The following is a 16669-nucleotide window of genomic DNA, read 5'->3' on the forward strand; positions in this document are numbered from 1 at the left end:
AAAATCACAGGCAGGAAATTTATTATTATTCAGAGTATACCAGGCTCATTCTTCTGGGGTGAAATCAACACATTATATTACACTGCTACTTCTAACTTGCCTGATCACCCAGTGCACCATGTCATACATCACTTCTTTTCATGCAGTGTTACCTTTGCTGCCCAAAGAAACACCCAGCATCACTTAGGGAACAGGGCAGGAGGGCAAAACCCAAAGCATGAAATGGCTGTGGAACATAAATAGCAAAAGGGCTGTACTGTTGTCTCCTTTTGTGGTTCTGAAATAACCAAATATATAATTTCTTTTTCTTATTTTCCACAGCCAAATTTTTCTGCAGGAGAGTTCCTAATGGGAAAGTGGAAGTCCAAGGGTAGCCCTTTCATGGTGACCCCACCTATGAACTACCTCCCAGTGGCTCCATGTGCTCCAGACTCCTTGAGTGGCTGCTGCGCTTCTCTGCCTCTCTGCCTGCACCAGACCCGACCCAGTCCCACCTTCTAGCTCAGTGCATTTAAGAAAAGATCCACTAGAAACTCTAAAATTCATTCTGATGATGTGAATGTATCAAATATAACAGTTTTCGGTATATCTACATCTACAGATGAAGCTTTGTCCTCAGAAAGCAGTCAAAGTCCCTTTATTTAGCTGGAAGCAGCTGAGGTCACCTGAAGACACCACTCTCCAAGGCTGTGCAAGTTTGGTTTCACCTGAGCCAGTATCTGCATTCTTTTTGCCAGTCCCCATGTACATTAAAGAGAACAGTTATGCAACCTTTCTTCTTACACAGTCAAACTGTTTCTTCCTCTGTCAGAGCTGATCCAGGATTTCTGCCCTCTGCCTCTATTTTGCTGAGGCACAAAACTACCCTCTAGAATTGAGATAAAAGTTTAGAGGAACATTTATTGTCTTTGAAGCAGTATTCAGTCTCTGTCTACTTAGAGATAACACTCATGTAATCAAGGACTGATGAGCCTGCAGTAGTGCCTAGAAAGAGACACCAAGTTAGATTTAAGGCTATCACAGACAAAAGTGATAATTAGAACAGGTCTAGGGTGGGCAGAGACTACGAAGCAAATGTCAGCACATGGCCTAACCCTAGCCCAAACGTTAGTTGTCACCCTAATCTAAGCATGGCACCCAATCCCAAATCAAAATTAAAAGAAAGGCAACAGCCTTTGTTAACCATAAAATATCCTCTGAGCTTTTTCTGCTACCTGGAAAATAATCTGTACCTTCAGCTATCACTATACCAAACTGAATGCAACCCTACAGACAAGTTTCTGTCTGTCCCTGGATCTCCTATCTTAAATTGATCCAATTTGTTCATGAAGGACCTAGTAATAGACATTCTAAATTATTTCTGTCCTCAACCCTGACACAGTCTAAGCCTAAATTCAATCATGAGCATCCCCTTGGCACACACCAGGGCCACAGCTGGAAACAAAGCAAAGATAGGTGCATGATGCGGTGCTCACTTACCTCTGTGACCTCTCTTACACCTGATATTAACTCACACTTTCTCTGACACAAAAGCTAATCTTAACTTTAGACTAATCTTTATCAGCAAAAGCAATTGGACCAACACTGAAATATGAACAAGAACCCTGGCCAGCCTTGGACACAACTGCAGTCCAAGAGCTCTCACAGGACGAGGCCAATAAACCAGGCACTTCAGTCACTGCTGTCCTGCACCCTACTGCAGGTGTTCTCAGGCAGAAATAAAAATGCAGAACTAGACCAGGTGATCTAAGCTGGGCCCAGATCCACAAATCAGCATCATGTCAGAGAACAGCTAGCGTGGGTGCTAACATCTGGAGTAAAGGCCTGGCCATGTTGTCTCTCATTCCTCTGGCCCAGCACCTGGGCCTGCCTGGGGTATGGCCTGACCAGGTTGTCCTGCAATCACTCAGAGCAGCCATGCTCTCAAACCAGCCAACGCCTTCCTGCACCTGGGTTTTGTTCCCAGGAGTTACTTCACACTCGGATTTTTGTATGAACAGTGCTGTCACACAAACTCTGCCTTCATCATTCCTCTGATTCCTCATGGGACCGGTTTCCTTCCTTTGTTTAATGAGTGAGGTTCCCACATCTCCTTTTCAAGACATGTACACCATTTGTGTCACTGCCTCCAAAGTGCGGAGCTTTGTTTGCTCCCTCAGTCACGAGACTTCTTGCTTCTTCCAACCAGTATCAGCACCATAATTCATCCTTTTTTGTGTGTTAGAAAACACAGTTCAGAAACAGCACATAAGACACAGTCACCCGAATTGCCTCAACTTGTCATCAGCAAGATGAGCAGAATAAATTATTTCACAGAAAACAAATTATGTTCATGATGAAATATCACATCAAGCTGGAAAGGTGATGTGTGTGTTTTACAGCAGTATGAAATCCTATGCCAGCAGGAGCCCCACATTTGTAGAGGAAAATTTTCAAATTACATAGGAAAGGACACCACCACCAGGGTCACCTTCATTGCTGCTGTTATTTATGAACTTAAGTGCTAGCCAAGATGAACTGAATTTACTGTTTGTAATAAAAATAAGATTTACAAAAACACACCTTAGAAACATACCTTCTACTCCAGCAACAGGGCCACAAGAGCACAGATAGGCCCATAGATTACTAGAACATGGCTGCCATTGCAAGGGCTGAGGATATTGGAGACGCCTCTGAATTTTCAGCTGCCTTCCTGTGCCACACCGTGATGGTGGCTTTTGGGTTTTACCAGACTTGCGCAGATGTTTCATGAGGGACAGAAACATGTCATGGTCCTTAACACCAGCATGAGAGCATTTTCCACAAAACCACCTCAGACCCCTCAAGCCTCGTCTTTTAGGGTGGCCTGCAAAACAGCTTTAACAAGTTACTGGCTGAGATTCATGGATGTTAAATAACCAGATACTAAAAATCATCCCCTCTGAGACGTCAGTTATATGGCAAGTTGTGGGTTTCCACTGATCTCATGCCCCTCATTTTCCCGCAGGCAGTAATTATCCCTTTCCCCCCCAGATTTATCACCTCTCCTTTCCTAGCACCTGCCTTGGCCCCTCAGGCATTAACTTGCTTTTCCTCACAGAGCACCTTTATCCTCAGACTGTACTTGGTTTCAGTTCACCACTTCTGTTTCAGGTCTGGAGAGGGCCGGTGTGCCAGACAGCGTCTCCATTTTTCCACCTGCAGCAAATGCTGTCACCTCACTGTAAAACTTGCTCAGCTGTAGACTGAGACCATTACACCTACAGCAGTAACACTATTACTTCCCCTCTTACATATAAAGCTGTAATTTTCTCCCTTGCTTGCTGTCTTGCTAGCAGCCAGCAGGCTGTGCTAAGGGATCAGTTTTCTCCATCAGAACAGCCTGCTGAGACCCGTTAGCAAGAAGCTGTGTTTTCCCACCGGCAATACAAGAAGAACTTCTGTGTCTGCCTGAGACTGACACTGCTCTGTCCAGAAGTGGAAAGAGGAAACACACACGTTTCCCCATCGAAATAACAGAGCAGTTTGTCACCATGCACAGTATCCCATGTACTACCAAGGCTTCTGTGAGACAATTTTAAACATCCCCTAGTGACAACTAGGTCATTTCTTGAGCACAGGAAGATAATACAGGAACTTTCCCCCTGACAGTAGGTACTTTCTTCCAGCAATAAGAAACAGCCCATGATAATATTAGAAGAATGATGACTGAGCCTTTCCAAAATGTGAAGTGATGAAATAGGGTCAGATACCAGGAATGGCACCTTTGCCCTCTGTGTTGCCAGTGAACATACTGACCCCAAGCTCACTGAGACTGTCTGGAAGCCCGGGTGAAGCCCAGCTTTTTTTTTTAAGCAGGCAAAAGACAAATGTCCAAATCATGATGAGCAACTCATTTCTATTTTTATAAAACTTTGGAAACGGTTATATTTTGTACTACCACAGGAGGGTGTAAATCAAAAGCCAGAGCAAAACAAGAGGCGGTCCAAGCCAGCGAGGCGTGCTTTCATAGGTAGCGTAAATGGGTGCACATATGGTGTTGCAACCCCAACCACTGCTTCTCTTATGCCTGCACCAGCATCCCTGCAGCAAGCATGCCAGGAAGGATTCTAAGGAAAAATAGAATTGTTTTTTGTAGAGTTTGGCTTTCAGGCCCAGAAACAAAACGTTTGGCCATGCACGAGGCATGGAAAGCAAGAGCACAGGCTGAGATCACAGTAAACCCTACATGAAAACTGTTCCCTCAGGTTGTCTTTATAGCCATGTGTTGCAGGGGGAAAAAAGGGAAATCACCACATGGTGAAAGTGAAGCTGTAGCTTGGCGGGAAGCTGAGTCAAGCTAATGCTCTGCTCCTGAAAGAAAGATGTCCCCCTCTCCCCTCCCGCTTATGGAGCTCTTCTTCCTTCTGCTTCTGCAATCCAGCTGCCTCCCTTGTGAGGGCTCTGGCAGGCACTGAACCTCTCCATAAACCAGTTTTATTCACCATCACACTAGATGACTATCCAGCTTGCTTTGTCTGTTCCTTGCTGCCTGGCTCCGTTGAGCTGATAGAGGCACCAAATGATGAGCAGATTAGCCTGAAGCAAGCAGTTGGCAGCATGTAGGAGACTGGGGGAGCAGAGGGGGACAGGGACATTCTTCCTTCAGGGCAGCTGAGCCCTTAGACAAGCTCATTTCTTAGGAAACACACCTTCACTGTGCTGCTATCTGGCTGACCTGTCCAGCTAAACTGAAACTTTTTTGACAAAGATCCCAATCCTCTTTTAATTGAAACAGGCTGCTCTGTGAGCTAAAAAAAAAAAAAAAAAAATCCAACAATGTCCCACACCTGACAGAAGAGACCAACCTTCCTTAAAAGTGGCTACAGCACTACTTAAAGAGAATTAACTAATTTAACAACAGTTTAAAAAATTACATTGCCAACTAGTGGAAGGCATTCCTCAGTCAAACCATTCATTTGACTCTTCCTGATTCCAGATTATTCAACTTAATAGTAATATTAGTCCCAAGGGGAAATTGCTTGTTTAAAGAACCAGCAAATCCTTATTTCATTATACAGCAGTAAACTGAAAAATCCGCAGTGAAAAGTAAAAAAAAAGGCTGAGGAAAATATTCTCTCATTTCAGTGTTTAATTGACAAGTGCAAACATAAGGCTCTCATTCTGCAAGATGTGTGTATCATTCCATTAAAATCAAGTCACATGTGTGGGCAACAAGCAGTAAAAAGGCAGCGCTGAGTGCAAACATTGTGCTTTGAGTTTGAAACCAGTGAAAAAAAAATACTTAGCAGATAAAATACCAAATTGGGATTCCATATACCTTCATGGTGCTGCAGGCCCTGCCCTACCTAACAGATATCCTTGCAAATACTGCTCTATGCAAGGCTTTCCCTGTCTACACAGAGGGTAATGGAATAGACACCCCCATTCCTCCTTTTGGCCAGTCCTCAGCACTGAAAGTGCTGAGGAGTATGCACATACGGCATTTCACCAGGTGAGTTATTTTGCTGAATGTTCATAAATGAAGTGACTTACCTGAATCTTTGCTAGACTAGTGTTAGTTTCTCTTCACATGAGAATGGGAGACGTTTTCATATCCTCTTTTCTTTGTTTTTAGGTGGGAGTAGGTAAAACTGCCATAAGCAACTTCAAGAGTCAGAATAATTTGGGTAGGTCCTAAGGCATCTAGGACACAGGGAGCGTTAGAGTTCACATGGTTCCTAAGCTATGGTATGATGAAGTAATGATGAAGTAAGCTATTTGCCCTATAGAAATGCCATACACCTACATCCTCAAAATGGACCTCATGTGGGCCAGATGGGGTACATAAGCCTCAGACACTGTGGTAGCTACAATGGTTTCCCAAAGAAATTGATTTTCTGCGTTAAAGGCAGAGTCTTCTAACAGCAATCATTTCAAGGTAATACATCAAGGTTGATGAACTATCAATGAATTACACGCATATTTCATTTTTAACTTTCTGCCAGCTTATAAACCACTCCTTTTGGATTTTTACCAGGAGGAAATAAATTAGAAAAATATTCATTTTTCCAGAGAAGACAGGTCTTGGAACTTCTCCCATAGCAAATTTTGAGGAATGTAGTACTCTCCTCAACACCTGACAATCTTTTTTCAGTGTTCAAATGCCTAGCTTTTGGCAAGTTTATCTCCCATTACTCTTCTGCACAGAGACAAGAATTTCAGCCTGATATTAGCTCAGAGCTTTCTGTTCCATTTTTCCTTTTTTCACCTCAATTTTTGTTTTCACCTCAATTTTTTGGGGTTGACTGTTGGACTCAGTGACCTTAGAGGTCTTTTCCAACCTTAATGATTCTATGATTCTAAGATTCTAATAATGAAGCCAGTTCTTAAAAACGCAAGAACGTGGCAGCTTGAAGCAGACCAAAATGGGATAAATCTTCAAGCCGTCAAGGAAACGCTGACTGACATCTTAAAATGTCTGCTGCCTCGAAATACCCCACACAAAACAAGAAATACCACTTGGGCTCAAGTGGTACAAGAAAACTACTTTGGCTTCCTGTTAACAGAAAGACATGTGTCTCATAAATGAAGTAGGCCCAGGCCCTCATTGCAATTGGTCATTTTTGTACCGCCAAACAAGCAGAACAACAAAAAAAGCTCAAACCCCTAACTTCAACCACAGTACATGGAGTTCCTCACATAGAAGTATGCTTACATGGAGTCCCTTGCTACTTTGAGTTAAAAAAATACAAGTTTTTATATTAAAACTGTAATAGACATGTAAGCTTACAGTCTCACACAATAGACACAGCATGCCCATAATTTTTCCTAGTTAGAAATAATTTTAAATTCTGAAATTCTACATAGTTTTAAATCAAATACCACCTCTTTTCTTCTCCTCCCTCCTTGGCTGTCCCAAAACAGCCTTTTCTCTCAATATGAAGGGTTCCTCCAAAAAGAAACTTATTTGCAAGGAAAAAAAAAAAGGTTGTAGCACATTATTTATTCCTGTTTATTCCTGTTTCAGGTGAAACCCAGTATCGAGTAAATCATCAGAACCAGATGCAGAAATGATTCACAGTCCCCACATGAAAATTATCCCATCTTAGGAATGGAAATGTGATCCCACATCGTTCTGGTAGCTCGTGAGATCTACACCACCAAAACAGAGAGATTCAATTTCCAGAAAAGCCACCAGAGACAGGCTACAGAAACAGCTGAAATTAGATATTGTCATTAGTTACTCCAAAATCTGCATAGCTGGATTTACTGCACCAATACCAAAAGGCTTTTACTGGCAAAGGAATAAGTGTGCATGTGCACACATCCATGCACACACACTTTCTCCTGAAAAAAGTACATAAAACCAGTCCCATGAAGCAGATGGTTAAAGATTTTTGGACATTCACTAGGGATGCACAGTTTCTCTGCACTACGAGTCAATAGTGCAGGCCTTCCAAATTCAGACCAACAGATAACGTTTACCCTACGTATCACTGAGCGGAGCACAGACTTGTCCAAGTTTCTCCTGCCAAGGTGGCTCCCCGCTACATCCAGTAGTTGTAGCTGTCGGCTTGTGCACACTTCTTTCTCCAACTGAGGCTTTCACATTGCTGTGCAGCCCCTTGTGACGAATCCAGCACCAGGTCAAAACTGTCACATTAATTAGCAATGATGGAAAATTAATCCTGTTTTACTAAAATTTTCACCTCACATTTCCCACACTTTCCATTTGTTTCAGGTCTAAATAGTATCTGAAGAGAATGGAGATAGACTCTCAGCACTGCACTTGCATAAAAGTCATACATTTGTTTTCTTGAACACACAGAAATTTGTTAAAATAACACTGCATTAAAGTAACCCCCCATTCAAAAATTTTCTGTTCTTTTCAAAGAGGATGATACAGCCCATCTTCAGCAGGTTTTCAAAAACTCAATAGTTCAACAATAAGTATCTACTGATCATCTGAAAGAGAGTAATTTAAAAGCTATTTTAGGCTATCTAATTTCATCAAAACCAACAGTAGAGTTTGGGCAGTTCGAGGACATTTGTCTGTCTCTGTATTTGGGAAACCTGTTTTATATATGCTTATACAAGCACAGCGCGAAAAGAGCCAACACAGCTTGTGCAGGCCACATAGCGCTTTCCTTTGCGTAGTGCAAATCTACTTCAGCAAATGGAATTGACTAGAACTTTGCTCAGAACTGCAAGGCACTGACTAGTCTGGCTCAGTTTGACAGACCACTTAAGCTGATGCATGTTTTTAAGATCTAAGTGAAGATGCTTTTGAAGAAAAATGTTGTTTACACGCTTTATTTATGAGAAACAGAATGGTCTGCATCTGTAAGAGAAAATCTGAAGTGTACATTCAATTTGACCTCCATTATTTATCAATTATTTAGCGCCAAGTAGTTAAAATTGAGATGGACCAAGCAGATTAATCCCTACACTCCTAACTGTCAGTGTGTGCTTGGTGGTTAATTGACATCATGCCAAATCCAGGGGCTATCCCTCTCCCACCTATGTATCTACTTCGAAGAATTTCATTCTGGAGTGGGAGACTCATAGATGTCCACTGTCCAGAGGGTCTTCTGGGAATGGTGAAAGATAAAAAAATCTTAAAATGGGCTCAATTTTTAGGAAGTGATTACTCTAAACCAAATTGCAACAGGTATTGAGCTTGCTTAATTTCTATCAACTTCTAGTTAGAATTAGTGAAGTGATGAAATCACCACTTATATGACAATTTCCTGAAGACAACAGCTTTTTTAACCAACCTGGGTTCTGTGTCTGCTTCCCCATTTAGTCATTGTCACCCACTTGCAGGTCTCAGCTAACATTTGTTCCCCACCAGTAGACTAGCTCCAGCTGTTAAGTCCTGACCCAGTATCAGCCCTTACCCTCATACTCCTAAACCCTTTTATACCTGAGGCAGTGATGCTATCCCAAGCATAGCCCTGCTTCTGCATTCAACCAGCCCCCATTTCCCCTGACCCTCTCCCATTAAAGCCTGTATCAAAGGAGCCTACACTCTTCCTTCTATTTTCCATTTCTTATAGCTTACCATCTGCTCCTCAGTTCTTACAGTCAGCACAGCCTTAACTGCCATTTTTGGATGCACTGGGACATGATTTCATGTCTCTATTTTAAAAGGAAAGCTGCTGAATGTTAAAAATGCAATATCAACAGTCAGACTTATCACTACACAGATGGAAAAGATTTCACATGTTCCCACTAACACTATTAATTTTTGTTTTCTCAGTCAAGCTATGATAAAACATATAACATATAAAGACAGGTGAATATGGCTGCATCTGTATAGTGTATTTTGCTTTAAAAGATAAACTGTGTTGAAAACTAATGACAAAGAATATCTTTATGAAATAGCCAACAGTGCAGATTGCCACAGTTCCTGTAGTGGCATTAATTTCAGAACGGTGGGCTAATTCTTGCTTTTCAAAAGTCAGCAATCTGCAAAGTTGTACACATGCAGAAGATGGGAAGGCAAAAAACCCAACCCTTGTACTGAGGAGAACGAAGCCAAAAAGTTATGATCCTGCAGCAAAACCTCTTAACACACTTATTTTTCTTTGCCCAAAGGGAAATCGTGAAACTTTCTAGAAAACTTATTTTCCTGCCCTAAGTTGTACAGATCTTCTTCATCTAAAACTCAAAGCTAGAAAGACAGAAGAAAAAGTTACAGCAGATGCCCCAGGGTAGCCTCAGTTGTAGAGTCATTACTGTGATTCATAATGGAAAAAAAACAAAGAGGCATTTCAAGTCAACCTGTAAGCATTCTCATCTGGGTAGGTCTGGTCCATGTGTGCCTATCTACATTAGGAAATTCAGCATATATAAATATATAAATAAAACATATGTACAGTACATAGTCACATTCATGTAAGCCATAAAATGACATATATTTACAAAAATATTTGCAGCTATGTTTTACATTTTCAGGTCCACATCAGGAATTTAATTTTTTAGTTTCTGTCTTATGAACTTGATCACCTTCCTAAGTAGGAATCTGGGATGAACTTGTACCTTATATATTCACAATTGTCAAAAATAAGAAAGAAGAAAATAATCTTCCAAGGAATTCTGCCAAGTCCATAAGAAAAGTTGAAACTTGTTGAAGCATTAGCTGCCTCACTGAAGGGTAAATTACATGTTAGCAAACATTGAGAGACCTTCTCCTCTTCATGTAGAAAGACCGTACCTTGGTCTAGTCCATAAATAAATTTGAAACTCATAAAACATCAGGCAGAGCACAAACTGGGTGCCTGACAGCTGTCTGTAGTATAAACTCATGCATAATTACTATTCTAGTTGTCTCAGTTTAAACTGGTAGAGCGGTGAAAGTGAAAATGCATACATCAGGCTACCTTACGGGGTAAAAAGGTAGACAGTAGACTACATCCTGTTGGCATTGTTGTAGCTTTCTTTAACAGTAAGTTACATGGTTAAAACAACCCCAAGGATCTCACATTTATACAGTTCATATTATACAGTTCTGTGACTTCGAGGAGTTGGACGTATTTAATTTGCTTCTCCCAAGATGGAAAAACATTTCTTTGCTGCTTCATAAAATAGTCTTCTTAGGTATGCAGCCCAGGTTCAGGCATTCTTTTTTAATTTGGCGGATTCGCCCTTGTCACATGAAATAAATTTTGCAAAAGGAATTAAAGCTTTGGAGAAAGGGTTGTTTTCCTTTTGAAGAACACTTTGAAAAAACAAACCTCGAAATACAGCAGTTTAAAGTGCCTGTACATGAAGACCTGTGGGGAAAAATCTTGCAATGAACCATCGAACCATGGCCTCAGATAGCACTTTCAGCGATAGGCTGTGGAGTCATCTCTTGCTCCTCGCTGTTCTCTGTGGACATGTCCTGGACCTCCTGCTGCTGATAGATATCTTGGACCAGCATGATGTTTGTGTTCCTCCACTCTCTGTACTTCATTGCCGTCAATTTTGGGTCCTCTAGCAACTGGTTAATTGTGGCCAGGTCATGTTCCTTACACTAGGAAGAGAACAAGTGGTTATTTCCCACAGAAACTGTCAAGCTCATTGTCCTTAACAAAAACACACCGGGAACGTTAGAGAACCCTGTCACAAGGAGGTGGCCAATTATCCTTCCTCCTGGCACCTTGTTCCCATTTTTAGAATGTAGATCATCAAAGTTAAGCCCACAGCAGTAATTCATCCCAGTTGAAGGCAAGATTATGATTTCACATAGATTTTTCATTTTATAGGATTCTTAGTGAAACTTCATGAGAGAGAATTCATGTGAAAATTAGACATTGTTATGCTGTCTCACAACAAGTTAGTACTCGCATGAAACTAGACACAACAACATTTGTTTCTGTAATTCACACCAATTCCAACTTTCTCAAAAAATACCTATTCCCTGGCCACATTATAAATGTCTCTTCTCTGGGAGCTAGATAGAAAATAATTTTGGATATAATCCGTGCACTGGCAGTAGAGTTTATGGGTGGCTAGAGCACATGTGGCTGCTAATACATCTACCACCAGCTATTACTAACAAATCTGGTCTCTACTTGTAGACAACAGCAGCTCAGACTGTATATTGCAAGCACCCTGGTTCAATCATAAGACATGAACAGTCACTGATATAGGGAGACTGAGACCCTTTATGTCACAGAATCACAGAATGGTTGAGGTTGGAAGGGACCTCTGGAGGTCATCTGGTCCAACCCCCTTCCTCAAGCAGAGCCACCTGCGGCAGGCTGCCCTGGATCCTGTCCAGATGGGTTTTGAATACCTCCAAGGAGGGAGACCCCACAGACTCTCTGAGCAACCTGTGCCAGTGCTTAGTCACCCTCACAGTAAAAGTGTTTCTTGATGTTCAGAGGGAACCTCCTGTGTTTCAGTTTGTGCCCATTGCTTCTGGTCTTGTCACTGGGCATCACTGAAAAGAGCCTGGCTCTGTCTTCTTTACACCCTCCTTTCAGGTATTTATATTCATTGATGTCCTCACATTTTCTGACACAATGAACCACTTTGCTCTTCCAGCCCTTATTGCCTATCCATGGAGTGGATAGGCAGTGGATCACAGGACAGAGAAGCCCCAGTTAGCAGCTACAATTAAGGGAGGCACCATGCTGCACTAACAAACCTTTACTGCTTTTGCCTAGCTCCATCCCCCCAGTCTGTATGTTAAAGCAATGGAATAGTTCTCACCATCTTCTGCTGCCACCAGTTTCATCATGCCTGAGGATGCTCTGCGCTAGTGGCTGCCTTGCAAACACCTTGAAAATGCTCCCACACATTCACAACACTTCCTGATAGTAGCAATAGTACGCTCACACATCCATATCCCACTACTACTCTAATGATCTATCAACTACTCTATGATGCCTGAGCCACTTTTGAAACACAAAACTTGTTCAACTGTTGGTTTACACAGGTCCTGCCCTCAAGACCTAGTGCCAGCCCTTGTAAGAGGGCTTCTGGCATCGACGCAGAGATATGCACAGTTAGCCTAAGAACAGAGGAGGAGATAGGGAGGCAGAAGGGAGAGAAGAATATTTCCAGTGGACAAAATTGGTGGCAAAAAAACCATGCTGTGGAATTTTTCTGTAGCACTAAATCTATCTCCTATGTTCATTAAGCCTGTGATGCATTTGCACACAGCTTCCCTCTCTTCCAAACCGTCCAAAGCATGTTTTGTTAATGATATGCTGTGGCAACAACATTAATCTCTTGTTAAAGATGTGGAGTCAAAAGTCTAAAATTAAAATTGCACTGAATCTTGCATAAACACTTGTCTCAAACTAGTAGGGTTTTAAGGCAGACTGAATATGGATCAGATGCAAAACTTTTCTGATTTTTAAATTTCCAACAGATCATTTCCAATTATCTCATGTCTCATATGTTAAGAAAATTGACTTAAAAGCACATAATCCCACTGATGCAAAGAATATGGCACTTTCCCACTGCAGTCATTTGCCTTTCAGACAGGCTAACTTAAACACTGCTGCGTATAGAACTCTGTCTGTGAGAAAATGTCTGTACTATATTTGTCTTGTCAATACTCCAACTTCTTAGTTTGAAGAAAGCAAAAAAAGATCAACACATTTTATACATTATGAACACTCCAAAAATGATTTTTCTGCATTAAATACAAGTATTAGACAAGCCTAAGGTTATAAACACTGCTAATCACAACTTAGACAATACTCCCGTGCTAAATCAATGCAAAGTTGTCCTCCTTGCTCATGTCTGGCAGTAAGGCTTCTAGGCTTCCATTCAGCTCCATACTAATGAAATTGATTATCCCACAAGATACAACTCCATTTTGTACTAACTGGTTCTTAGATTTATTAAGGAGGCTCCTATTGGGGAAAACTTTGCAGTTTGTTTCTGTATTTAGTTTCCTGTCACATGAAATAGGCATACTTTTTAAACTAACTTTCTGTTATATGATGGGCTCGCTTTATTGCTGATGCAGGTGAATACTGCTATAGTCAGTATCATGTCACTGAAGACTCTTTGATACGGAGGAGAGACTTCACCAGGTCTCATACAGAGCCTAGAAGCCCTACAGTCAGGAGAATGCCTATATTCCCACTTGTCTTTTCAACTGTATCTTCCGGAAGTTTAACACAGGCTGGCGTGCCAAAGCCAAGCCTCTCGTTGCAACTAATAATCAAATCAATGATTGTGCTGATAGAAGTTTTTCATGCATTTTTCCAGTGTACAATGCCAGAAGCCAAATACACGGACTTGAAACAAAATACTCAATTCCTGCTTCTAATGTATACAAAAAGGAACAAGTGAAGCCCCGGGTTTGCATTCATTCTTTCTTCTCCTTACAATCTAAATGTTATGGTTAAGCTTTCTGTTTCCTCCGTACCATTCAGAAACAGGCTTTGAAATCACATGACACTTGACGCTGGTGAGTAAACAGCCTCATAAATCCCCATATTCCAGACAGATTTACTGGCCCTTTCATGGAACGTCCCCTGAATCCCTCCACCCCTCCAGTTCATGATATGTTTCCAACATAAAAGCAGGATGCTTTTGTTATTAAAAATACTTTAGTTACAGGAGGTCTTTACAATAGGTTTGGCACATCCTGTACATTCTCCAATAATCACATAAGGAAAACTTTTTTTGGCTCAGGGTCCTTTTCATGTCCTTTATCATCAACGTACTTTGTCTGCTCTTCCTTTTTTAAGGCTCCCCTGTTTAGTGCATTCAGTCAAGCTTGCAAGTTTTCCAGCTAACCGAGAGAAGCCTGCTTTATTAAATTTTCCAAATGGGCTGGAACTTCTGCAAGAAGGGTCCCTTCTGAACTACTGCCTCTGTTTCCAGTTCAAATTTAACAACTAAACACAGATCAGTATTCAGAATGAAGTAGAAAACAATTTCAAAAACTTAACCAAATTCTCTGGGGCTTTAAGTAAATATGTAATTAGAGTTTGGTTGAAGTCTAGGCTTGCTGCTTTTTTCATCCAAACTGTTTCCTTCTCTCATGCTTTTCCTTGTCTTGCTGTGCAACCTCACCTTTAATGTGCTGTTCAGCATTCGAATTTTGTGGAGTTTCTCATTAATGGAGGGGTTTTTGCTGCGTTTGATAAATGACTTCCTAAGCTCCTTCTTTGTTGACAGCCGACGATCACCAATGGGAGACAGGCTTGCTTGTTCTAATGACTTGTAAAGTCGCTCCATCTCATCATCACATTTTTCCTGATCTGCAAAGAATAGGATAAATTGGCTATGAGAATGTGAATATGGCAGCAGATAGCAGAAATGGTAAGTTCAGCCATCAGAAAGGCACTTAGCGAAGTCAAAAAGTAACAGTATTAGAGTTAAAAACCAAGGGCAATTTTTAGTGTAATTTATAGGGTAATAATGCATGAGAAATGCATACTACCAAACTCAAATGTTTTTAAGAATCAGCTCGTGATCTAAACAGATACAAGCATGTATTTCCACTGATAGAGTGCTGCTTTAGTGCTCCAGATATATCACAGACTTTGAACAACTGTCAGTAATGCTACATTTGAATGAAAACAACTTTGATAACATCTACACCCATTGACCTTTTCCCAACATGCTGCACACAGTGAATTACATTTCTACCTGGCAACTCACAGGTCAAATTCTATTTGGTGTACCAATTCATCACCAGGTTTTGGTAATGACTGAAACCAGAGTTTAGAAAATTGAGCAATGAAATGGAACGTAGGAACATTTCAGGGGCCCCAAAAGACGGTCCCTAGAAAACAGATTAAAGCAGAAACCCTGGGGGCACCTGATGTTTAACTCCTGCTATTCACAGATTGCAGCACAGAATTTGTTTGCAGAGCCTCACAACAAAACCTTGATTATCTCCACCTTAATTATTCTGATGGCTCCAAAGCTGCAGCACCATCTTCCATGACAGAGAGGACATGAAAGGAAAAGCTAGCTGAGCTAGCTGAGAATGAAATAGCATAAAATAAGATAAAAATTGAAACAAAGACTTTTTTTTCAGAATAAACCAACTTAAAAATGGACAGTCAGAAACTAAAAATGTACCAGGCATATATAGGGGCATTTTGGCAGAAGGCCATTTTCAGCAACAGACTGTGCAACTCGCTTCTTGGCCCTCAGTCCACACTGAATGCTTTTCTACTTCAGTGTTTGCTAAAGGAAAATCTTAAAGTTATTGGTGTTTTCAGGGTGCTAATGAGTTCCTCAAGATCCAGTGGGATAACATCCATTTTTATTTCACTGGGAATGGTGGTGGTGGTTCTTCTCAACTGCCATCCTCCACGTGCCAGTTGAACTGGCTGGGCATTTTTTCTTTTAATTAAAAGTTAACCATTGACTTTTCTAAATCATCTTCAGTCAGCAAACATTTTCTGAACAAAAAGACTTCTCCAACGTGTCAGCACACTTAGGAGGCTGCTCCTTATCTGTTCCATGTTTTAAAAAGTACAGCATCCTCCTACACCCCTGTTCTTTCTAAATATTTAGGTTACAATAAAGGTTTATGACATGCTACAAATATTTGCCTTCACTGTGTTGCTGGCCTTTTTTTCACTACTTTGTGATTATAAAAAGCCTGCTGTAACTTGACAAGAACTAAATATAGCTTCCAACAGTGGTACAGTGCTGGGAGAGGAAAAGGAGAACGGTTGTATATTTAACAAACTGCGGGAAATAGAAAAAAATGCAAGTGTAAGGCATAATACACGGCAGTAGTAGTTCCTGAAAACTGTCGGCTCATGCCATGAGGCTCGTAATTATAACTAGCTTCCTGCCTACTTTCTTGTGATGAAGCAGCTGTTTGTTTCAATAGCCAGCTCCTGCACAGGACTGGCTCACCTCTACTGTAGACATCACCCATCAGGACTGAGCACAGTATCACTTCGAGAGATAAATTGACCTTTATCAGATATGTAAGAAAGTATATAAAAAGAAAAAAAATTGCACAGATCTTTTCCAGCAACTTTAAAATAAGTCAAGCCATGGGTGACATGAGGTCTCTGCTCCAGATATTTTTTGAGGTTAACTCATGATGCTCCTCAGTAGCCTAAAAGGGTTACAAAGCAGCAAGCATGAGAAAACACCCTTGCTGAACATCCTTCTTCCATTCTAAGTACTTTAGTATCTTCTGTGCACTTGTGGGTGAAGGTAAGGAGGACAGTAATACTCAGCACAGAAAAAGATGGAGCCAAATTCAGAAAAGCCC

At 41.1% G+C, this 16669-nt stretch overlaps 1 protein-coding gene across 1 annotated transcript in view; it reads right to left on the reverse strand.

Moving 5' to 3' along the window:
* Positions 1-10780: 10780 nt before the first annotated feature.
* IPCEF1 (interaction protein for cytohesin exchange factors 1) overlaps positions 10781-16669 on the reverse strand; it is a 43990-nt gene continuing 38101 nt past the window's right edge. The window contains exons 9-10 of the mRNA XM_009324153.1: positions 14494-14681; positions 10781-10981 (exon numbers count right to left, since the gene is read on the reverse strand). Of these exons, the coding sequence (XP_009322428.1) occupies positions 10781-10981; positions 14494-14681 (389 nt within the window). The remainder of the gene's footprint in view (positions 10982-14493; positions 14682-16669) is intronic.

Source organism: Pygoscelis adeliae, unplaced genomic scaffold (assembly GCF_000699105.1).
Source record: "Pygoscelis adeliae isolate BGI_AS28 unplaced genomic scaffold, ASM69910v1 Scaffold105, whole genome shotgun sequence".
Lineage (NCBI taxonomy): Eukaryota > Metazoa > Chordata > Aves > Sphenisciformes > Spheniscidae > Pygoscelis > Pygoscelis adeliae.